Raw genomic sequence first — 26,275 nt, 5'->3', positions numbered from 1 at the left:
ATTCAGGCCATGCACGTTCAGGGATGTAACAGTTACAGTCATGGTGGGAAAGTAGAAGAATAGAGAATGTTGCCTGGGCCACTACATCCAAAGAGCGGTGACAGGGACTCCCATTCAAGGTTGCGGGCTCCGGCTGCAGGTAGGGTATGTTGATGTGTGCAGAACCAGGCATATTTCGGCTGACCAGAAAAACAAAATAACAAGGTGAAAACAAAGAATATTAAAATGAAAGAGCTCATTGGAGTAGCTCTATTAACGGGTGAGAAACTGAAACAAGTCTCGTGAGCAGGTATACTGCACAAAATCATGGGGGGAGAAAAGTATGCGAGCTCCGTGGCCAGACTCAGGGAGAGGAATTATGCGAAGCAGCCTGGGTGGGCTGTCCCTTGGCCTTTTTCTTCCCTTTTTTGCCTTGTGTGATCGTGTGCCATTCCTCAGACAGCGGAGATATGCGATCAGAGGGCTCCCGCGGGGCGGGGTCCTGATCAGGGAGGATACCCCATGTCCGGAGCAAATCCAGGCCCTCCTGCATGGAGGAGACATTGTGGGTTTTATTGTTGTAGGTTACTGCAAATTTAACAGGGAACCCCCACCTGTAAACTATGGAATGATTTCTGAGGATTTTTGTCAGCGGGTGCAGGGCTCTCCTCTTTTGCAATGTATATTGCGATAGGTCCGCAAACAATTGGATCCTGGAGTATGTCTCCGGGATGGGGGTCTTCCTCCGGAACACTGACATAAGATTGTCTTTCACATGGTAGAAATGCACCCTCATAATGACATCCCGGGGAATCTCATCAGGGAGAAAGGATGGCTTAGGCAGGCGGTGGATCCTATCAATAACCAACTCAGATATAGGGGTTTGCGGGAGGACCGCCAGGATAAAGGCACATGCATAACTATCCAGGTCACCGGGGAGTACAGACTCCGGGACCCCCCTGATTTTAACATTGTTCCGCCTGGAGCGGTCCTCCATATCCGCTATTTTGGCCTGGAGCTTTTCGATCTCATCCTCATGGGAGTAATGGGCATCTATTAGCTCGTTGTGGGATGCTGCAAATTCCCCCATCTTAGCTTCAACTCTGTCCATGCGACCCCCCAGGGCTCTGGCCTCCACTTTAAATGCGCTGACACATTCCATGACGTCTGCGTGCATGGATGCCCGCAGGGATGTCATCATGTCCTTAAGCCTAGCCTCAGAAACCGGTCTGTCACTAGCAGGAAAGGAGTCGAAGTTAGGGGGAAGCTCCCTGGTGGAGTCCATAGAGGACAGATCCCCCTGGCTTACCTCCGCCGGTGCCCCCTCCGACAGTCTGGGCTTGCTCTTGACCGGGCTCCTGGACATCGGGGTTGATGCTGCTGGTGATCGAGGTTGGCCCGCTTTCTGTGCTGAGATCTGTGGAGGACTGAGCGAGGAATGGGACGTCCCGCTAGTCGAGGCCGGAGATCCGCCACCGCCACCATCTTGGCCGCGCGGCCTGTCCTGGGGCATGAAAAAGTGCTGGAGCTGCCTCGGGTGGCCAGTCTCCTTCTTCTTTCTGGCCATCAGGCAGGAAGGCTGGGGTGTGTAGCAGTCGATCGGGGACGGTCTGGCTGAGAAACGAAGCCTTAGGGCGCCGATGGATGCCGATATTCTCCCTGGTCCGGCGGAGCTACACACTCAGACGTCCATGCAGTCTCGCTGCGGCCACGCCCCCCCAAAATTGTCATTTTTGATAGAGAGCCAATTATTGAAAAAATTAAAAAAAAAAAAAGAGAGATTTTTTTATTTTGGATTTCGTATCTGGGGGGTCTAAAAGGTGTACCTGTGAAGTTTCAGCTCTGTAGCATGTCCAGAACCAGAAAAAAAGAGATCGTTTGTATTTTGTCACTTTCAGAGCACTAATATGGCTCCGCTCCCGTCAGCATTTTTTTTTCTTGATGCAGACGTTGATAGTGCTTTTTTGAGGACATGTTTGGAGTCAGGCATGACATCTGAACATGTCTATAGGGGTATATATATACATACACCCATGTCTGTATATATACACCTGCACATATATAGGTGTTAAAGGAGCAGAACTCTATACTTTTGCTAATGAAATAATTTCCACTAATATGGCTAGGCTCCTAACACACCTATATATGTGTAAATGTAAAATACATATCAGTGTGTGTGTATATATATACCCCTATACAGAAGTTCAGATGTTTTGCCTGCCTCCAAAGAACCTCAAAAAAATGCCCAAAAAAATACCAACGCCAAAAAAAAATGCCCAGGTTTGTTCTTGCAGGCATTTTTTTGGGCATTTTTTTGGGGTTCTTTGGAGGCAGGCAAAACATCTGAACTTCTGTATAGGGGTATATATATATATATATATATATATATATATATATATATATACACACACACTTATATGTATTTTACATTTACACATATATAGGTGTGTTGGGAGCGGAGCCATATTAGTACAAATTATTTCATTAGCAAAAGTATACTGTTCTGCTCCTTTCACACCTATATATGTGTATGGGTATATATACATATAAGTGTGTGTTTTTATATACCCCTATACAGAAGTTCAGATGTTTTGCCTGCCTCCAAAGAACCCCAAAAAAATGCCCAAAAAAATGCCAGCACTAAAATAAATTCCCAGGTTTGTTCTTGCAGGCATTTTTCTGGGCATTTTTTTTGGGTTCTTTGGAGGCAGGCATGACATCTGAACTTCTGTATAGGGGTATATATACACACCTACACATATATAAGTGTTAAAGGAGCAGAACACTATACTTTTGCTAATGAAATAATTTGCACAAATATGGCTAGGCTCCCAACACACCTATATATGTGTAAGTGTAATATACATATCAGTGTGTGTGTATATATATATACCCCTATACAGAAGTTCAGATGTTTTGCCTGCCTCCAAAGAACCCCAAAAAAATGCCCAAAAAAATGCCAGCGCCAAAAAAAAATGCCCAGGTTTGTTCTTGCAGGCATTTTTTTGGCATTTTTTTGGGTTCTTTGGAGGCAGGCAAAACATCTGAACTTCTGTATAGGGGTATATATATACACACACACTGATATGTATATTACACTTACACATATATAGGTGTGTTGGGAGCCTAGCCATATTTGCAAATTATTTCATTAGCAAAAGTATAGTGTTCTGCTCCTTTAACACCTATATATGTGCAGGTGTATATATACAGACATGGGTGTGTATATATACCTCTATAGACATGTTCAGATGTCATGCCTGACTCCAAACATGTCCTCAAAAAAGCACTAGCAAGTTAGCAACCCCTGCAGCATAAAGAATGCTGATGGGAGCGAAGCCATATTTCTGCTCTGAAGTGACACAAGAGAAACGATCTTTTTTCTATAGCGGTCACCCTGCTATGGAAGGGTTTTGTCACCCTTCCATAGCAGTCACAGTCAGTTAACCCTACACTACACTACGGTCCCCTTACACTTAACATTTTCCCTACAGAAAATGAATAAATTAAAGCTAACTATAGTGAAAAAATAGCACCCTAACTACACTAGATATCCCTTTCCTCACACTAAAAATTGCTAAATGACACTTTGTAACACATTGTAACAGAACAGCATTCAACTCTCTTTCATGTCCCGTATAAAAATGCTAGGAATTTGGCGGGGGCTATCTTATATACTGGGGGGCGTATTCACTAATGATTGGACTATGAACCCCCTAGTCACTCCAATCACATTCCTAGCATTCTCCTGCCCCCTCAATTGGCTTTTACTGATGGTTCTGGTCCAATCACAGGCTTTTAAAGCCCATTTCCTGAACCATTGCATTTTGGTCGGTTCTGGTTGCCGAATTCCGAACTCTTTGGGGAAAAAGTTCTAAATTCGGCCGAACCTCGAACAGCCAATGTTCATCCCTTCGATCATCCCTATTTGCAATTATGCCAGCAACTTTTACCTTCAAGGTTTGCTGTATGTGTAAATATTTTAAATTGGACTCACCAGTCCTCCCGCAGGATTCTGATTTGAAACAGGAATCCAATCTTCACCCATCATGGTAAACTTTGTCTTCGCAACCTTCAAGGACTGGGTCCCCTTGTTTTAGAGGGGCCACGGCCTTGGACCTGAAGAGCATCCTGCATGGAGTGCCTTTGGGGTTTGGTATTCCAAGGGTCCGGATCCCAGGGTCCAGCTCCTAAAAAGGACAGCATTACAGGCAAAACCTCGTATCTGCTTCCCGAGGCTCAGGTATCATCTTTTTTTAATCTAATGACTGTTTGTGTTGGATCTGATAGCTAACCCCTTAGATTCAGTGATCTTTGATCGGGGTATGTAGCATATATTCTGTCTTCATTTGAAGAGAAAATGTAGAGAGACTCTCCACAGTGACCATCACCTTTAACACTGGAGAAAAAACGAAGGTACTTCCTGTGTGGGAGGGGTTATATAGGGGGGCATCAATTCTGATTGGTTGCCAGTGTCCTTCACCTAAAGGTGGCTATATAACCCATATGTTATGATTTATGGCTCTGTGCCCCGTGATGTACAAAAATAAATTTGCACAGTCACTGTACTAATGACACTGGCAGGGAAGGGGTTAACATCAGGAGGGATCAAAGGGTTAACTGTGTGCATAGCTAATGTTTCAGAGTAGTGGAGGAGGTGCTTTTACTGGTGGAAGACATGGATCAGTGTTTCTGCTCTACAGAAACACAGGATCCATGTCTTCTGTACTGACAGAATGACAATATGCCTTGTATACATAGGCAGACTGGCATTCTGTCAGTGTAACGATAATTCGACGGGTCCTGGCAGACACTGGGGACCCGCTGATCAGCTTCTGCTTTGTAAAATGACAGCGAGAGTGAGCCACTGGCAGCGTGCACTCGCGCCCAAAACTCGAAAGTGCAAAATCGCATATATATATACACATGATTTTGCACAGCATGGCTGCCCTGTAGCAATAAATCTGCAATGGAGTAGTCGGCAAGTGGTTAAAGGGATTTGCAATTGCATATTGATAAAAGGTAAAACTTAGGTAAAAAATTAGAGGTGTAAGGAAACAGATGAAATGGGGCTCATGAGGATGGCAGATACTGTGCACTTCCTATGCTGTATATCTATCTAGCTTAGTTATTGCATGGACCTTTCCATCTGTCCAAAGGTGGCATGGAGTCAACCATTGCTGCATATTGGGTGGCCTTAGGGTTTTACAACTGTTGCTGAACAACTTTGTCAAGGGTGTGAAACATTTTGAATACACAACCCTGGGAGACTTGTAAAGACCCCTGCCAGGCACTTGCCAAAGGCCCTGTACCCTGTCCAAAGGTTGCAAATTAACTACATTACAACATGTCAACAATATCAGTATGTTCTTGTGTGTGTGGATAAGTCCTCTGGATGGGTAGAAGCTTGGCCTGTTGCCAACACCACTGCTTTACTTAAATAAGCAATAGCAGGACATTGGGTGTAGATATAGCCTGATAGAAACCGTGGAGTCAGACTATGGAAGTCATTCCACTGGTCAAGTTATGACAGAGGTTATGAGGGGCCTCTAGACTGAACTCAAGGAGCCCTTTTACACACCAGAGCAGGCAGACAATAATAACCTTGCAGGTATTCTATAGGAGATGGTTAGAGACTGCAGAAATATTACAGGAGATAGTCAGACAATGTAGACATGTGACAGGAGACGGACAGAAACTGTAGATGTACTACAGGAGACAGTCAGAGACTGCACACATATTACAGGAGACAGTCAGAAACACCATATCACCCCCAATCATCTTGGAAAAGTCAAAAGATGTGATGGAATAATTAAGAGCCGTGCAGCTAAAATGTGTGAACAGACAAGCCTTTCTTGGTACAGGATCTTTCACTCAGGATAAAGTCCATTAGACATGCCCCCAGGAGTATAGAGAAATGTCCTCTTTTTAAAACAAAATATTATTTGCTAAAAACTTTAATATTGGGTTGTTCTTCACACAATAAATGACATTGATAGATTGTTAATTGAAAACATATGTACATGAGTTACATAAAAGTTTGGGGAGTAGGGGTGTAGTTCCAAATTTCATGGGCCCCATACCAACAGTAGAATGTACTGTTCCATCCTGCCCTCCATCTCACTTTCCCTTTATTATAACTACACACTTTACATATTTCTAAATAGTACCATCATGCAATCATTTTATTTTAAACTTCCAAAATTGTAAATAAAATATTGGCAGGCTATGTGGCCCATGGTGAATCACGGATAAAGCCCATATGCACAACTCCATCTACCGAACGGATTGGCAACAGTGGGCCATGGATTACCATGTTTTATTTGGTGTATGTTCTTGTATATGCAATTTAAGGTATGTGGAGTGTTCAATCGGTATGATGCATCCTCTACATAATAGTTACAGCATTAAAGTGGATGTTTATTTCCCATTTTAGAGCTTGGCTGTAGTTTTCTTCCTGAAGAAGTGGGCAGTGACCCATGAAACGCGTCAAAGTCACAGTGAGCGACCCGTCACCCGGTTTTTATAGGTTGTTGAGGAATGTTTCTATAGAGCACTACGATATGTGTATATGTACATGTCTGTAACAATGTTTCCTATGCTTTGTTTATATGTTTTTTTTTTTAAAATGTGTACAATAAAACTTTTGACATTTTATTCAAGTGGTACTGTTAAAGTCCTCAATCTAGATCTAGGGTTTTTTGTGCTTTCCATTTATATGCGGAGCATATTTTGATTATTTGTTATCTATTATGCCTTTTGTTTGTACTGTTGATATATATTGTTTATTTATGCATTTTTTTTAGTGGAGGTGTTTCGTAGTACATCACTATTTATTTACGTTTACCTTGAGTATTATGCATGTTACCCTTATATAGGGCTAGCTATTCCCTTATGAAGGATTTGTAAATGTGATTTGACTCCCAACCATTTTGCAGTGGAGGAGGTGCACTATAGTTCACACATATATTTACCTATTTTTGAATGTTTTATTTCTTTTCACTTGCCATAATATTGAAAGCACAAGAATATGTGGAATTTGTTAGCGCTACACCAATCTCACGACAATCATATATATCCTTCAGCTGTAGGACATATTACTCAATGACAGCAGTTGCCCATAACATACTCCATATCCCATTGAGCGGGGAAACAGATATAATTTATTAAATAGCTCCATAAGTTTCTTTCTTAAGCAGAATCTTAAAGTGGTTCTTAGCTTATTCACCTTAATGCATTCCCTGCATTAAGGTAAAAATGTTTTAGCACTTGTTGTGCTCCCCCCTCCCTAAACTCTTACCTGAGTCCTGTATTGATCCAGTACTGTGCCTGGCTGCAGTTATTTGCTCCCCTCTTGCTGCTCTTGCATGTTTTTCTGAAAAGAGTTCATGGAGGGCAGAGCCGGGCCACACTGTGTCAATGGATACACACAGCCCAGGTTCAGAGCACACCTACACGTGTGCCCCTAGAGCACACAGCTTGCTATGGCAGCCCACACAGAAGAGGAGGAGCAGAGAGCACTGGTGGAAGACCCCAGAAGAGGAGGTGTGGGCTGCTCTGTGCAATACCATTACACAGAATAGGTAAGTATAACATATTTATTATTTTATAAAAAAAAATGCTTTAACAATCGGCATTTACAGCCGACATTTTGGACCTCCAAGGGTGTGGCTCTACCTGGATGGGGGAGGGGCATCAGAATAAATGTATGAAATTAAGAAACATCTCTCTCGGGGCCCAGACAAGGTAGCATCAGTATATCTGCATAATATAACACTATTATTTTTAACATCATTATTTTATCTGTAACTTTATTTTTCTGTAACCTTTTCTGTTTATTTGTAAAAATTCCATATTATCCTTTTGTAAATATTATTAAGTTTAATTTGTAGCATTTAAATCTATACAGCATTGGTCCCCTGTCGGCTCTAAGGCTGAGAACCAGGCGATCAAACACTGCTGATAGTATAGTACTCTGTGCTCCTTGAGAAGAGAGCTGGAGACTGTCAGTCACTGGCTCTCTGCCCCCCCCCCCCATGCTCACTGGAGCACAGGAGCACTGGGCTGCGGAGGGGTGGGAGCAGCTGGCTCAGGCTCTCCGTGGCTTGCTGAAAATGGGTCACAGGAGTGCAAGACAATCTGCACTCCTGTGATCCACAGGAGAAGCTTTCCTTTACTATAATAGTTACAGCAGGATTGTCTTTAATCAAGCATAGACAAAAGGTGGTATTCACTTATTATATTTATCATCTCAGATAGGACCAAGGGAATACGTGATATTATTGCACTTATCACCACCTGCTTATTCCAAACCCACCTGCTGACAACTGTCAGAAACACTGGAGCATGTGCATTAATGAAATTCTTGCTTCAATATCACGTCCCTCAGTCTTCTGCTTCTTTTGACTTAAGGGAATATTTCGGCCAATCCTGAAAAATCCTGAGACTATGTCACCTTTACCAACACACCTGCCACCCTTCTTGCTCTGGCAGCAGCCGCAATCCACAAGCTCTAATTTTTATTCCCCTGGTTCCAAGAACCAGTCTCCTTTCTCTTGTGCCCTCTGGAATGCCCATTCTCTCTGTAGCAAGCTCACCTCTGTCCATGACCTTTTATCTTAATTTTTTTTTTAACCTACTGATAATTACAGAAACATGGCTTCAGGAATGTGAATCTGCCTTTCCAGCAACCTACTCCCATGGTGGCCTCCACTCACTCAAACACAGTGGAGTTGCAATCCTTCTATTTTCACAAAGCACTTTCCAGGTTCTTCTTTTACCCTCCTCTCTATCCCTATCCTCTTTTAAATCTTGTTGTATTTGCCTTTTCTGCAGTTTCTCTGAGGTTTGTTTTGATTTATGGACCTCCTGGACTTCCTTTTTGACTTCTTTGCCTGGCTACCCTATATTTTTTATATTAATTAGTATACATCTGCTCCAACCCTGGCAAACAAATAACCTGTCAGTTCAGGAGTCCTTTACTGTCAAGTGAATGTGCTGGGGAAAAATGAATCACTGGATACCAGCTGTTGCTGACTTTATTATAAGCAGACATTTTGAGCCAAACGTTGGCTGTTTAGGTTTTCAGCCATTCAGGGGAACACCCAGACTTTTGCCCATTCAGCCCCCGGTTTAGTCGGAGCCAAGCATCATATATAGAAGCAGTTTTTCTATTGCTTCTATATATGACACCTTCCTGCTGTTAATGGTTCTTAACCACTTGCTACCCAGGTTAGTTCTGACATTTCTCACATATTGTTCATGTTAAAATCAGAATTTTTATTTATTTTTTTGCTAGAAAATGACTTAGAACCCCAAATATTATATATTTTCGGAAAGCAGAGGCCCTGTAGAAAAAAAATGGTGGTTGTTGCAATTTTTTATGTTTAACAATATTTGCTCAGTCATTTATAAAACACACATTTTCTGGAAAAATTGCATTTGAAGGAATAATAGTGCACACAAACACAATATCATACACAATTATTTGGTAAAATAAAAAAGATAATGTTACACCGAGTAAATAAATGCCTTTCATGTCAGGCTTTAACATGGAATGTGGACATACTATGGTACATATAATTATCTATAGGTGATGCTTTAAACACTTTGTAAAAACAGGTACGTAGTTTAGAGTTAAACTGGAGGTCTGGTGCTAAAATTATTGTTCTCACTCTGACATTCATGGGGATGTGTGGTGCAATCACCATTTACATATGCGTTGGGGACATATGTGCACATTTGCATTAGCAAATTGAGCAAGGGGGCAAGTGAGCTTTAAAAAAAAAAAATATTATAATAAAATAGGTTTTTACATTTATTTTTTTAAACTGTCTCTTTATTTTTATGTTATTATTCAAGTTTATTGCCATCACAAGGGACGAACAACAGCATGGGCAGTGGCCAGTACTCTTTATAGAGAGATCTGGGGTCTATTAGAACCCTGACCACTCCTCTGCTCTAAAAGCATCTGATCAAACTGAGAACGGTTTAATCATATGTTTGCTTAGCCAGTAGCTTATTGCATACAACACTTGAAACTGAAAGTGACAAAATTCTCGTCGCTCCTACTTCATTCATCACAGAGGTGGAAAGGAACATCTTTTGGGAAGGGACAGAACATCTCAGCTGGCTGGACATTTTGCAGCTGTCCCAAGGTCCCCGTTGTAATGGGAGAACCTGGGAATGGCAGCGGGTGGTGATTAGGGATGATCGAACTTTTGAAAAGTTTGGTTCGACCAAAACACCCGAATTTCCCAAAAGTTCGGTTCGGATTTCAGAACCCCATTGAAATCAATGGGACCCGAACTTCGGTAATCAAAAAACACAATTTTTAAGCCCTAAAACCCAATAAATGCCCCTAAAAAGTGCCTAGGGTTCTGGGTCATGCCCCATTAACTATTAATCACACAAAAAAAAGTTCTTAAAAATTGTCATTTTTGATAAAAAAGCCAATTATTGAAAAAAAAAAAAAAGAGAGATTTTTTTGATTTTGACTTTGGATTTAGTATCTGGGGGGTCTAAAAAGTGCACATGTGAAGTTTCAGCTCTGTAGCATGTCCAGAACCATGAAAAAAAAAAGATAATTTTTCAGTAGAACAGGGATGTGGGAGCCTCCTTTAACACCTATATGATCTTTTTTCTGGTTCTGGACATGCTACAGAGCTGAAACTTCATAGGTACACCTTTTAGACCCCCCAGACACAAAATCACACAAAAAAAAGTTCTTAAAAATTGTAATTTTTGATAAAAAAAGCCAATTTTTGAAAAATTAAAAAGAAAAAAAAAAGAGATTTTTTGATTTTTACTTTAGATTTTGTATCTGGGGGGGGGTCTAAAAAGTGTACATGTGAAGTTTCAGCTCTGTAGCATGTCCAGAACCATGAAAAAAAAAAAGATAATTTTTCAGTAGAACAGGGATGTGGGAGCCTCCTTTAACACCTATATGATCTTTTTTCTGGTTCTGGACATGCTACAGAGCTGAAACATCACAGGTACACCCTTTAGACCCCCCAGACACAAAATCACACAAAAAAAGTTCTTAAAAATTGTCATTTTTGATAAAAAAGCCAATTATTGAAAAATAAAAAATAAAAAAAAAGATTTTTTGATTTTTACTTTGGATTTAGTATCTGGGGGGTCTAAAAAGTGTACATGTGAAGTTTCAGCTCTGTAGCATGTCCAGAACCATAAAAAAAAAAGATAGTTTGTATTAGAAAACTTTCAGGACAGGTAGTTGGCTTCGCTGCTGTAACACCTTGCCGGTTTAAAAGCAGGCATTTTTTTGGGGTTCTTTGCAGTCAGGAAAAACATCTGAACTTGTGTATAGTGGTACTGTGCACAAGTTCAGATGTTTTGCCTGCCTCCAAAAACCCCCAAAAAATGCCAGCAAAAACACACCTGGGCATTTTTTTTTTTGACGCTAGCGTTTTTTTTGGCATTTTTTTGGCTTCTTTTGAGGCAGGCAAAACATCTGAACTTGTCTATAGTGGTATATATACACACATACTTATATGTTTATACACACCTAGACATATATAGGTGTGATAGTAGCAGAAATATATTAGTGTAAATGATTTCATTAGCGCAAGCATATATTTCTGCTACTATCACACCTATATATGTCTAGGTGTGTATATAAATATATGTATGTGTGTATATACACCACTATACACAAGTTCAGATGTTTTGCCTGCCTCAAAAGAACACAAAAAAATGCCAAAAAAAACGCTAGTGTCAAAAAAAAAATGCCCAGGTGTGTTTTTGCTGGCATTTTTTGGGGGTTTTTGGAGGCAGGCAAAACATCAGAACTTGTGCACAGTACCACTATACACAAGTTCAGATGTTTTTCCTGACTGCAAAGAACCCAAAAAAATGCCTGCTTTTAAACCGGCAAGGTGTTACAGCAGCGAAGCCAACTACCTGTCCTGAAAGTGTTCTAATACAAATGATCTTTTTTTTTATGGTTCTGGACATGCTACAGAGCTGAAACTTCACATGTACACTTTTTAGACCCCCCAGATACAAAATCCAAAGTAAAAATCAATAAATCTCTTTTTTTTTTAAATTTTTTCAATAATTGGCTTTTTTATCAAAAATGACAATTTTTAAGAACTTTTTTGTGTGATTTTGTGTCTGGGGGGTCTAAAAGGTGTACCTGTGAAGTTTCAGCTCTGTAGCATGTCCAGAACCAGAAAAAAAAGGATTGTTTGTATTAGAACACTTTCAGGACAGGTAGTTGGCTTCGCTGCTGTAACACCTTGCCGGTTTAATAGCAGGCATTTTTTGGGGTTCTTTGCAGTCAGGAAAAACATCTGAACTTGTGTATAGTGGTACTGTGCACAAGTTCAGATGTTTTGCCTGCCTCCAAAACCCCCCAAAAAATGCCAGCAAAAACACACCTGGGCATTTTTTTTTTTGACGCTAGCATTTTTTTGGCATTTTTTGAGGTTCTTTTGAGGCAGGCAAAACATCTGAACTTGTGTATAGTGGTATATATACACACATACATATATTTATATACACACCTAGACATATATAGGTGTGATAGTAGCAGAAATATATTCCTGTAAATGATTTCATTAGCGCAAGCATTTATTTCTGCTACTATCACACCTATATATGTCTAGGGGTATATATTCAGACATATATGTGTATATATACCCCCTATACACATGTTCAGATGTCATGTCTGACATCAAACATGTCCTCAAAAAAGCACTGACAGTGGCAGCCTCTGCAGCATAAAAAATGCTTGGCTGGTGAGAAGCCATATGGGTGTGCCGAAGCTATTCAGAGAAATGATCATTTCTCTATAGCGGTCACCCTGCTATGGAAGGGTTTTGTCACCCTGCCATAGCAGTCACTGTCAGTTAACCCTACACTACACTACGGTCCCCTGACACTTCATACTTTCCCTACAGAAACTAAATTTTTGAAGCTAACTTAAGTGTAAAGGAGCACTCTAACTACACTAGATATCCCTTTCCTCACACTAAAAATAGCTAAATGACACGTTTAAAGTAAAATTAACAGAACTGCTTCCACTCTCTTCCATGTCCAGTATAACAATGCTAGGAATATGGCGGGGGCGATCTTATATACTGGGGGGCGTATTCACTAATGATTGGTCTGGTTGCCGAATTCCGAACTTTTTGGGCAAAAAGTTCTAAATTCGGCCGAACCTCGAACACCCAATGTTCGGGCCGAACCGATGGTCGACCTGAACCGTTCGATCATCCCTAGTGGTGATGGGAGGAGGGACCCCCTTTGGCTCCCTGTAAATGAGATTTTGTGCTCAGATCATTTTTACAGTAAAGTCCATCGCTGTCAGCAAAAATCAATAGCAGGATTATGGCTGAAAATGCAGCCATGATCCTGTTATAACCACTTCAACCCAGGAATTTATCGGCTCACAAGATGTTAGGGAAATCAACAGGTGTTTTTTGCACTTGTCAAACTTACAGTATATACCAAAAAATGTTCAATGGTATATTTAACGGACCAAATGAGTGCAAACAAGAGAAGTTTTTAGTTTCATTTACATACACCTTTTTAGCAAAAATAATCACCTATATGGCTGCAGGATCAGTGTGATGCTGCAGTTGTCCCCCGCTTGTAAGCAAGTGCTTGTGGGGTGTCATTTAATGTATTTCTGCTGTTATATTCATTGCACTGTGCAGTTATATAGACAGTTACAGGCTGCCTGGGATGAGAAGGAGTTACCTGTGTAAAGACCCTTTTCCTGGGCTTTCTGACTCCTGCCCCCAGCTGTAAGCCACAAAAATACCAGAGTAGGGCTCAGAGAGATTTACAGAGAAAGGTCTGCTGCACCATGTAGTGTTTCTGGAGCATGTGGCCCCATCCTGGGTCACTCTGCTGGGATTCTCCCTGGACTAAGGAACCTACCATTAATGATGAACAGACTTTGTTTCTCTGGAAGGTATGAACCTGGGCAGCCTGCATTAGTTAGGGCTGCTCTGTTTCATGTACAGTGTGCTGTTGAACTGTGTTGCTGAATTTTCAGTAAAGCCATGCCTAGTCTGAAGTAAAAAGGTGCATGGTGGTACATGGCATATTGAAGGAAAAGGGCCTGTTAATCACACGCAGGGTATGAAAGCAAGGCCACTACAAAGGATTAACTCAGCAGAAGAATCAGAACAGGGGAGTAGCTGCCACAGGTAGCCCTAAACTTGTGATTATATATAGTAGCCGGTCATAAGAGTGGTACCTGGCATAGGTGACAGGTCCTCCAGTAGCGAGGGAGTTGATGTTCTTCCTCCATTATTAGCGGTTGGTTCCCAAAAAAAACTAAGACTGAACACACGGTACAAAGACCCCATGTGTCTATCCATATCGTACAGGAGAGCTGAAGGAGTTCAGTAAGTGCATGTATGAGGTTCATGCTAGGTGCACAGCAGGACACCATTCTGTCACTGGGAGTTAGGTAAACTACAATAAAAAAGGTATCCAAGAGGCGCTGGGACTTTGATATGAGTTTAAACAAGGTAGTGAAAAGGGCAAAAAACATTTGTAGAGCTCACTGGCTCAAGTTAGGCTTCTTACAATAGGCAAGGTTACCTTGCTGTGGGTACTCCAGCAGGTTACCAGGAAAAGACGTGCATATATGGAAGGAGCGCCAGACCAAAGGATAAGAATCCAAATCCATTTATGATTTGCTAAAAGACAGCCATCTCGTTTCAGGGGTCAAGTTTTTAACTGAAGCTCTGATGAGGGGGGGGGGTGTTACCCCTTCACCAGGGCTTTAGGTATAAATGAGAACCTTGAGTGGACTCAAAGTAAAGCTTTCCTGTTTGAATCTGTGCAGGGAATCTGGTTGCTAGATTATGATTTCCTGCCAGCAGTGTCTGCATTAGCAGTCAAAATAATAATGATAATAATATACGCACTAGGAGTAAGGTGATAAAGTTATGCTGGACTGTTGGAGAGAGCATGGCTCAGCAGTGTCTCTCCTAAATGCAACATACAGCGAGGAAGGTATGTAGAAACACGGGGCAATATGTTTCACAGACAGACTTTCATTACTGCACATGGTATACGGCTCATCTCCAAGGTGGGGTTCCGTGATCATTTTGAGTTTCACCTGAACGTGGCCCCACCTGGTCTCGGGCATTGGTGCACACAAGGAGTGGTACCCCCGTATGCAGGGTAAGTTGGTCACACTCACAAGCAGGCTCTAAGACTGAGAACTAAGCAGTCACATGACCGCTGATCACTTAGTACTTTGTCTTCACTGAGCAGAGAACGGTTACTGTCAATCACTGTCTCTCTGCAATGCCCTTCTAGTGCTCACTGGAGCACCGGGCTGGGAAGGGGAGTGGGGGTAGTTTTTTAGAGATATAAGAGTGAAGTTGGTTTTGTTGCCATCATCCCTATGATCAATTTAAGAAGGGGTTTGGTTCCTCGGGCCAAAGAAGGGAAAAAGGGTGGGATTTTGTAGGCAATAGTAAATTATATCAATTTTATTAAAAAAAGTTTTACACATAAATAAAACAAAGCAGAAGAAAAATAAATGTACTGGTGATATGATACAAGGTCATATGTAAGGTTTAACAATCAACTATGAACCATATTACTTATTGAATCGGAGTGGTGATTCCCGGTTGTAGAACTGGGGTTCCGACGCGTTTCGGCATTTATAGCCTTTATCAAGGAAAAATCACCACCAAACTCTATAAGGTGAAGAAATACAAAAAATAGTGACTTATTGTGCAAGATTATATCAAAAAAGAATAAATTACATCGTTTTTTCTGGTTGTGTACCTAGATTCCAGAGATAGTTATCCCCATAGTGGAGGTGGGAGGGTTTTTGTGGTCCAAGGCCCCCAGGTTTGCTACTGGATCCTGGGCGTGTTGGGTCTGGAAAGGTAATTGAGTATTAGGGCAGGCGAGTATTGCCGGATCCCTCTTGAGTAAGCAGAAATTCTAATTACCTCAGGCATTGCGGGTGACACATCCTAAAGAAGGGTGAGAATCCTGGGGTATGTAAAAACACCAGACTCCTAGCTCATGTATAGCCAAACATCCGGTTTGCCTGGAGGAATGGATAAGAGTATATACATGGAGGGGAGAGTGTGGTAGATATTAAGGGAGGTTAGGATTGTATAAATGAAACTCACGTTTATAAAAATGAGAAATGAGACACTTGTGGTCCTCCAAAAATCCCTGTGGTGGGAGCCGGTAATCCTGTGTTTAAAAAAACATGAGGTTTGTATAGGGACATACTGTTCCCAGCACAAATGGTAGGGTGAGATTGAATTCTAGATGCTTACTTCAGATGGAGTCCCCAATGTGGTGGATTCCTGTATTATCGGAAATAAGGGGGTGGCAGTCCCTGGTTGAGGGATTGGGTATCCTTGTATCCGTATCTGTGAGTGGAAGTAAGCATGCACAGTGGTTTAAATGATATGAGGATTTTTAACATTATGGCCAGCAGGTGGCGCTGGGCCATGACTTACTTGGTGGGTAGAAGGTGGGGCTACGGATCCGTGGGGATGGTGGAGGCTGGAGGTGTCCTGGATGGTTGTAGACCGCTCGTCCGGATGTTCACTCCTTGCTGGTTAGAGCGGAGTGACATCCTGTGGATCCCCGGCGTCCTTTTTATGTGACGCCGATGTTTTGCGTCACGGACTCCGGCTGCACGCTGTACCGTGACGTGGCTGGACATTAGAGGAAGCCGCCGACACGGATCTTGGAGTTAGTGTGTCCCAGCGAGATGCTGGGAAGCCTGCAAGGGTGTTGATGTTGAACTAGCTCCTAGTGGAGCCCCCAAATGGGGGCTTTCCGTGCCGGGTGCAAGCACTGGGTGGGCCTATGGACACACAATCCTCCCAATGGGTCAAAGGATCCCTGGAATGCTTGGACACAATCACATAGTAAACACATTGTCAAATGTCAAAACATTATTACTATTAAATCATCATAGTCAGCAGGGGAGAGTAATATTTATATATAAGGAGAATTCTCCTAATTAATCAGCAGTCTGACACTAAAGAAGGGGGGAGGAAGCCGTGGGACAGAGCGAGGGAGAGATAGATGTTAACCGTAAGGACAGGAGAATTGTCTGGTGGTTGTTTCTGAGGTGCTTTGGTTTTGCCTAAAAAAGGTTTACCTTTAGTTGTGGATTCTTGCTCTCTCCTTCTTAATCTTGTGAAGATATCGTGATTTTTAACTGTGGTACTGGTATCCTCGGATTCCACAATTCGACAATTAAATATCAAAGAAGAAGCATCCGGGATGTCCATCATTAACCTTTCACACCATACTCTAACCAAAGAAGAAAAAGAAGTCCTCTCCCTTGGCCTATCCTTCTGCCCGAATCATAAAATTGACAAATTCGAAACTATTAAAGACCTTAACCTCGCAAGCTACTATTTAAGTGTCTTTATGACAAAAAAAACACGCAAAAAACACTAGAAGCCCATTTGACGGCCGCAGAGTATAGAGCCATACGGGACTTAAATCTCCTTCTTGAGGAGGGAGGACTAGACGATCCTGATGACCCCTGGGAGGAAAACTCCTCAGAGGACGAAGATTCCTCAGAACCAATACAGAGTCAACCCATGACCTTCAAAAAGAAATCGCAAAAATTTCCCTCTTTGAACCAAAACCCGGCTATAGCACTTTTCATTAGACAGACCACCAAGGACATCGAAAAAATGAAGGATGAACAACGTATGAATAACCTAACCACGGAACAACGGAAAGCTCTCAAAAACCTCAAACTAAATGATGAGATCGTAATTAAACCATCGGACAAAGGTGGCAACGTTGTAGTCATGGACAAAGAACAATATAAAACTATGTGCCATAGGATACTAAACAACACAGCATGTTATAAAAAAATCTCACCTGTTTTAATCCAAAGATACAACGAAGAATTCTATCTCAAGGTAGACAGAGCCCTGAATGAAGGAGTAATTTCTAAAACACTGTGGGAATTTATCCGCATACCTCACCCCCGCACACCCACCCTGTAAGCACTCCCCAAAGTACACAAGAACTTGGAAGACCCCCCCGGAAGACCAATTGTGTCAGGAAATGGCAACATTACTGAGGCAATTAGCCAAGTAATCGATGCATACCTGAAGCCGCATGTTAAAAATCTTTCGTCTTACACCAAGGACACGATCCACCTTCTACAAATCTTGGAAGGGATGGAGGTCCCCATCAACGCACATCTCCTAACCATAGATGTTGAATCGCTGTACAATAATATCCAACACAACAAGGGACTCGCTGCAGTCCAACAAGTCTTCTGCCAAGAAAGTCTTCACGACATCCCATTTAACAACTTCATATTCAAAATGCTGGAATACATACTCACCCATAATTATTATTCTTTTGACGGTTCTTATTATTTACAGATCTGTGGCGTTGCGATGGGGACAAGCTGTGCCCCATCTTACGCAAACCTCTATCTGGGCGTATGGGAACAGGAGTTTCTAGCATCAGAAGGAAACGCACATCTCTGCAAACACATACTCTTGTGGCAGAGATATATAGATGATTTGTTTATTGTCTGTAATGGCCCTGAAATCCTCATCGAGGAGTGCATAAGGAAGATGAACAATAACACCTACAACTTATATTTCACAAGCTCACATAGCACTCAAGAGGTTACCTTCTTGGACACCACCATATTGAAAGACCCATCTGGCAAACTCCACACCAAACTATTCAGAAAAACAACTGCCGGCAATACCATATTGCACGCTGAGAGTTTTCATCCAACATCCCTCAAACAGTCTATCCCCTACAGCCAATTTCTACGCATTAAGCGGAACAGTACCAACTATGAGGATTTTCAAAGAGACGCGGATGCTCTCACTGTACGCCTACTAGAAAGAGGCTACACAAAATCTTGCCTAAAATGGGCATTCAACAGAGTAAGAACCCTGGACCGCCAAGACTTATTATACAAACCCCAGAAAAAACCTCAACAACAGAGCGCAGACGAGACAAGGGTAATCCTCACCTTTTCAAACCAACATCAACAAGTGAGAAAGATACTTGAAAACAATTGGTCCATACTGACAGAAGATGACCTGCTTAAAACTCTCGTACCACCTAAACCACTCATAACCTACAGGAAAGCAGGCTCCATCCATAATTCACTTGTACACAGTGAATTTAAAGAATGTTACAACAAAGACCCTTGCAAACAAAAAGGCACCTTCCCGTGCGGAAGTTGCATGCAATGCCAGGTGATCCCAAAAAGCATTTCAAAAATACTCCCCAATGGGGAAATCTTCGAGCCCAGGCATTTCGCAAACTGCCGAACCAGAGGGGTGGTATATATGATGAACTGTCAGTGCGGAGCCTTTTATATAGGCAAAACACGGCAAGAGTTTGGCCGCCGGGTCAACAAACATATACAAACCATGTCTATGGGCAATTTCCATCGTCCCCTGGGGAGACATATGACCAAAACACATGGCAACAAAATGCCGCAAGTCACTTTCTCAGTACTTTCTCAGACAGAGTCCACATCCCCCCCCCCCGGGGGGGAGATTGGAACAAGATCTTATTGCAGAGGGAGATGCGTTGGATCAAACGCCTAAAAGATCCTCCCAAACCCATCTACCTTTTTTATTTTTAATTTTTATTCTCTTCTCCCCGCATCCCACATGCTGCGGGCCAATTCTCCTGTCCTTATGGTTAACATCTATCTCTCCCTCGCTCTGTCCCACGGCTTCCTCCCCCCTTCTCTAGTGTCAGACTGCTGATTAATTAGGAGAATTCTCCTTATATATAAATATTACTCTCCCCTGCTGACTATGATGATTTAATACTAATAATGTTTTGACATTTGACAATGTGTTTACTATGTGATTGTGTCCAAGCATTCCAGGGATCCTTTGACCCATTGGGAGGATTGTGTGTCCATAGGCCCACCCAGTGCTTGCACCTGGCACGGAAAGCCCCCATTTGGGGGTCCACTAGGAGCTAGTTCCACATCAACGCCCTTGCAAGCTTCCCAGCATCTCGCTGGGACACACTAACTCCAAGATCCGTGTCGGCGGCTTTCTCTAATGTCCAGCCATGTCACGGTACTGACAGGCTGCGCGCGCAGCCTCCCGTGACGCAGAACATCGGCGTTGCGGTACCGCGCATGCGCGACTCACATAAAAAGAACACCGGGGATCCACAGGATGTCACTCTGCTCTAACCAGCAAGGAGTGAACATCCGGACGAGCGGTCTACAACCATCCAGGACACCTCCAGCCTCCACCATCCCCACGGATCCATAGCCCCACCTTCTACCCACCAAGTAAGTCATGGCCCAGCGCCACCTGCTGGCCATAATGTTAAAAATCCTCATATCATTTAAACCACTGTGCATGCTTACTTCCACTCACAGATACGGATACAAGGATACCCAATCCCTCAACCAGGGACTGCCACCCCCTTATTTCCAATAATACAGGAATCCACCACATTGGGGACTCCATCTGGAGTAAGCATCTAGCATTCAATCTCACCCTACCATTTGTGCTGGGAACAGTATGTCCCTATACAAACCTCATGTTTTTTTAAACACAGGGTTACCGGCTCCCACCACAGGGATTTTTGGAGGACCACAAGTGTCTCATTTCTCATTTTTATAAACGTGAGTTTCATTTATACAATCCTAACCTCCCTTAATATCTACCACACTCTCCCCTCCATGTATATACTCTTATCCATTCCTCCATACACATTCCTCCATACACATATATATATATATATAGTTCTTGTTTGGACTCACACGTTAAATCAGATGAGGGTTCCTTTTAAATCTATGTGGATGGTGTACAGTAGCAATGTTGCGTACATGTGTGCGCGCGTATGTGCATTTGCCTGCAAGCTTCCTGTGGGCTGTATATGTGGTTGTGCATGTGCGCTCACACGTGTATGCAACAGGGCTGCACCGTCACTAACAGTACAAGCAAGCAGGATGTGCACAGGGATGAATATGAATATAAATGTTGGTTCTTTGATTTCATTAAATATATAGTGGCCCAAAATGGTCCCCAATTGAACACATAGAGGGGTAGAGGCTTTGCAAGTGGAGATAGCAGCACTATCAATACCCGAACACTGCAATAGGAGTGCCTATGTAGAGTGTAGTGGAATGGGATGCTGTACATGGTGGGCGGTATCTGTCGGGCCAATGCCGGGATAGAGAGAGTTGCCCTGGAGACGGACCGCCCCGCTGTACACTGTTTTCGTCGATACAGGAAGTGACGTCGGCGGATGTGACATCGGCGGAAGTGACGATGGGTGGAACGCATGACGCAATAACCCGGAAGTAGGGCAGCGGCGTGCGTTCCACGGAGCCGGTGATCGGTGCAACATGACCGATCGGCTCCACGGTCTATTACGGTCTGTGCCCCACTAGTCTAACGAAGCAGGTTAGAGGCACTGAGTACACTATCGGCCCTCTACCCCCCTTTGATCCCTCTTTTCAGTGTAAAAACCCCCCCCCAACAGGATGGAAAACATGGAGAGGGAGGAACACCACCACTATGAATAGAGGAATTTCTAGCCTAGATCAGGTACAGCAGAAGGTACATATAATAGAAAAATTGTGGGGTAATTACCTAACAAAACTGATATTGGTTGCTCTCTACTGTCAGTCCAGGGAGCATCTACATTTATTTTAAGTGCACTGTGAAAGCAATTTTATTTGTTTTTAACAGTAGCCCATGGTGGTTTTTAATCTAGATTTTGTTGTACTGTTTTTATGGACATGTGTCTATTTCACGTATATAATGGTATTATTTTAGCACTTGTATTGTACGTTCATGATTGATGTATGCCACTGCATACTACTATTAATGTCACAAGAGAAGGTGGGCGGTGCTCTAGCCGCACCCCCCTGGGGGAGGAGGCACTCCCACTTGGGGGTGGTGGCTGGATCGCTACTTCACCACATTACTATTTAAACCAGAGAGGTAGTCATGACACAGTGGCTCTGAGGAAGAGGTTAGGCCTCGAAACGCGTCAGTCATCTCATCATGGACAACCATATGGACTAAAACACGGACTTTCGAGCAATCCAGCTTGATATGCTTTACTTTTATCTACGTCTGTGAGTAGCCATTTTTTATGTTATTTAAATAAAGCCTTTTATTGAGGATAATGCGCTAGGTCGGTGCGCCCTTTTTTGTTCTTTTTGTGTCACCCGCAATGCCTGAGGTAATTAGAATTTCTGCTTACTCAAGAGGGATCCGGCAATACTCGCCTGCCCTAATACTCAATTACCTTTCCAGACCCAACACGCCCAGGATCCAGTAGCAAACCTGGGGGCCTTGAACCACAAAAACCCTCCCACCTCCACTATGGGGATAACTATCTCTGGAATCTAGGTACACAACCAGAAAAAACGATGTCATTTATTCTTTTTGATATAATCTTGCACAATAAGTCACTAATTTTTGTATTTCTTCACTTTTCACCTTATAGAGTTTGGTGGTGATTTTTCCTTGATAAAGGCTATAAATGCCGAAACGCGTCGGAACCCCAGTTCTACAACCGGGAATCACCACTCCGATTCAATAAGTAATATGGTTCATAGTTGATTGTTAAACCTTACATATGACCTTGTATCATATCACCAGTACATTTATTTTTCTTCTGCTTTGTTTTATTTATGTGTAAAACTTTTTTAATAAAATTGATATAATTTACTATTGCCTACAAAATCCCACCCTTTTTCCCTTCTTTGGCCCGAGGAACCAAACCCCTTCTTAAAAGAAAGGGGAGTGGGAGCTGCTGGCTCAGGCTCTTAGTGGCACATTGAAAGGCTAAGCCAGCTGCCAGTCAGGCATCTGGATGGATTCCAATCATAAAGTTGGGATCCTTCCTGAGCCTGGACTGGCTCTATGACTTCAGCCGACAGGACATTGAGCCTACTGTCAGCTGAATTTGGGTCACAGGACTGCATAAATAAGTGCACTTCTATGACCCAGGAGAGAAGTATTTTTTTTATTTTGTATTTGCTAAAATTACAAACATGTTATACTTACCTGCTCTGTGCAATTGTTTTGCACAGAGCAGCCCCAATCTTCCTCTGTTCGGGTCCCATGCGGGTGCTCCTTGCTACCCCACCCTGCCAAGTGCCCCCATAGCAAGCTGCTTTGTATAGGGGCAATTGCGCATGCTAGCTCCTGAACCCCACTCTGTATGTCCAGACATGCAGAGCAGGACTTGGCCTCACACTCTGCTTTCTCATCACTTTTTAAGATATCTAAGCCAGTGAAGGAGAGGGTGGAGAAAGCCTCTGCTCTCATGCGCATTGATAAATCGAGATCGTGTCAGGTATGCATTTAGGGGGCGGCAGGGGGAGCTGCATACAGAAGGTATTTCACCTTACTTGATATAATGCAGTAAAATTAAAAACCTTCTTCCTTTACAACCACTTAAAGCATTATAAGAGAAATTCATAAAGAGGGTTGTAGACATTGAAATCCATTGGGGCTCTGAACCGAAATTGCTAGGGCTTACACAAGATTTATATACCTGTAAGGAAACAGATACATGAATTCATGAATTTGTCGGAGCCTGGCACAGAGGTCAGGGTATCCATACTGGACAATCCTTCCTCATTACTTGGCCACACAAAAGGCAAGCAGGGAACTACTGCCAGAAAGTGTTATTAATGCTTTATTGAATTCCCCAGTACAGTATGTATAAAAAAAAAATGTAGTTTTCAACTTTATTTGAATACATAATAGGAATTAAAAAAAATAAATGATAACACAAGAAATTTAAAAGAAGTTATATTACCTTATCCCAGTCCATTTTTTCAACATCGACAAACAGTCTCATGAGCTCAGGAATGGCAAGAGAGGGGTGAGTATCATTAAGCTGTATGGCCACCTAGGAAAGACAGCAAGCACCAGCATGAAAATGAAGAGTTTGTGTAGTATGTGGAAGAATAGAACATAAAAGAAAAGAGTTACCTTATCAGGAAATGCTTCAAAAGATGTACGAACTGCATCACGACATCCAAATTTTGAGGACTTGAAGCGTCGGACTATGTCTTGAAGTGTGGCAGCTACAACAAAATACTCCTGTTTCAGACGTAACTCTTTACCTTCAAAGAACTGAAAGAAAACAGTTTGTGCTCTGAATGCTTGATAAAAACTTAAAATAGAAAGATAAAAAGAATGCAACTCACTTACACAAAAACAAAAATCTATTTATTAATTATAACAAAAGGGACAAACTTGAAAGAATCTGAAAATGCTTGTTGGTTGTGGCATGTGAACCAATTGGACTTTTTGTAGTGGTAGTTAAAAACAAGAGTTTAGGGGGGGGGGGGGGCATGACTTGGCTACACAGCGCAGAGGGAGATAATCAGTGGCTTTACAGCACAGGAGACCGCCGCACAATGCACCCACTACACCCGCCAGCACTGGGGACTACTGTGGCTATTTTCAAGAAGAAAAATTAGCCCCCAGTCCCACACAAGCTGACAGAGTTCTTCTCCTGAATGACAATGGGGTCCCAAGATGGTGCCGACCCCGAGACACAGCACACTTTCCGCTGCCTCCCCACCACCTGACTGCTCTCCAAAAGCCCTCATGGAAGAAGCCTTACTTGGGGGAACAGCTCTGCTCATCTCCCCAGGCTACCGACAGTCACCAGAGAGCTTCTGACTCACTAGCTCACTCCACTCTCAAGGTTCAAGTGAGTAATTAATGAAAGCAATAGTTAATTCAGTATTGGATCTAGATTGCAATTATCCCTTAAATTGCAAAAATACATACAACAGGAAAAACCCTCTGGGTGGGACTTTTAAGGGCAATGGGTAGACAAAGTATAAATTTCAAAAAAGTATAAGAAAATATAGGAAAAGAGAAAATAAGTAAAAAATCTCAAAAAATACATGACGTTTATTGCATGAAACATATAAAAAGATCACATGAATCCAGAGAGAACCTCCGGATGGGTTAAAACAAGATGATGCGGTTACACAATGTCATACACAACACCTAACAAAAGAAAAGAGCATATTGTTAAAAACATAGATAGCCAAGACCCAACACGTTTCGAAAATGGTAAGGTCAAATTCTTCCTCAGGGGTCTACATGAGCATGGCTATGTACAGATGTCTACAATCACAGATGCTCTGCTGTTTGGAATTAAATAACCGCATGTTTAAAAGAACCAAGCCAGAGTATTTCATATAAGGCTGAAATCAGTCAGTACCAGAGTGGGCCAAGATCCTGGGCACCCCCAGCGTCCACAAGGGGCATGAGTAAGAGACCTCCACTTTTCACTGGAGTATCTGTGAAGTACTTGATACACGATGCAGAGGGTTTTTTTATGCAAGGTGATTCACAGACCAGTACCAGAAGAGAGGCTGGTGTAATATATATCACATAAGACCTGGTTTGAAGCAGCTCGTCAGCCCGTGACCACACTCTGCTGTGAACTCTACTCAGCAGAGTGTGGTCACAGGCTGACGAGCTGCTTCAAACCAGGTCTTCTGTGACATATATTTTACACCGGCCTCTCTTCTGGTACTGGTCTGTGGATCACCTTGCATAAAAAAACCCTCTGCATCGTGTATCAAGCACTTCACAGATACTCCAGTAAAAAGTGGAGGTCTCATACTCATGCCCCTTGTGGACGCTGGGGGTGCCCAGGATCTTGGCCCGCTCTGGTACTGACTGATTTCAGCCTTATATGAAATACTCTGGCTGGGTTCTTTAAAACATGCGGTTATTTCATTCCAAACACCAGAGCATCTGTGATTGTAGACATCTGTACATAGCCATGCTCATGTAGACCCCTGAGGAAGAATTTGACCTCACCATTTTCAAAACGCATTGGGTCTTCGCTATCTATGTTTTTCACAATATGATCTTTTCTTTTGTTAGGTGTTGTGTATGACATTGTGTAACCGCATCATCTTGTTTTAACCCATCCGGAAGTTCTCTCTGGATTCATGTGATCTTTTTATATGTTTCATGCAAGAAACTTCATATATTTTTTTAGGTTTTTTCCTTTTTTTCTCTTTTCCTATATTTTCTTATACTTTTTGAAATTTATACTTTGTCTACCCATTGCCCTTAAAAGTCCCACCCAGAGGGTTTTTCCTGTTGTATGTATTGATTTTGGGATGCAGGCATATTAATCTCTATTTGGCTCCAGTGTAAGGCAATTCAATTGCAAAAATACTCCAGTAACCTCTTATGGGACTTTTGACCAGCAATCACTATATCAGAAACCATATTAAATAAAAACATACATTTAATTCTTTACAGATTAAAAACAAACC

At 42.3% G+C, this 26,275-nt stretch overlaps 1 protein-coding gene across 1 annotated transcript in view; it reads right to left on the bottom strand.

Annotated features, from left to right (window-relative positions):
• The window catches only part of PYGM (glycogen phosphorylase, muscle associated), a 982,083-nt gene that overhangs the window by 427,340 nt on the left and 528,468 nt on the right, over positions 1 to 26,275 (bottom strand). The window contains exons 8-9 of the mRNA XM_082270768.1: positions 23,949 to 24,092; positions 23,773 to 23,865 (exon numbers count right to left, since the gene is read on the bottom strand). Coding sequence (XP_082126894.1) covers positions 23,773 to 23,865; positions 23,949 to 24,092 — 237 coding nt within the window. The remainder of the gene's footprint in view (positions 1 to 23,772; positions 23,866 to 23,948; positions 24,093 to 26,275) is intronic.

Source organism: Pelophylax lessonae, assembly GCF_965119305.1.
Source record: "Pelophylax lessonae genome assembly, chromosome: 10".
Taxonomy (NCBI): Eukaryota; Metazoa; Chordata; class Amphibia; order Anura; family Ranidae; genus Pelophylax; species Pelophylax lessonae.
The sequence above is the reverse complement of the archived record's forward strand: the minus strand, read 5'-3'. Positions and strand labels throughout refer to the sequence as shown.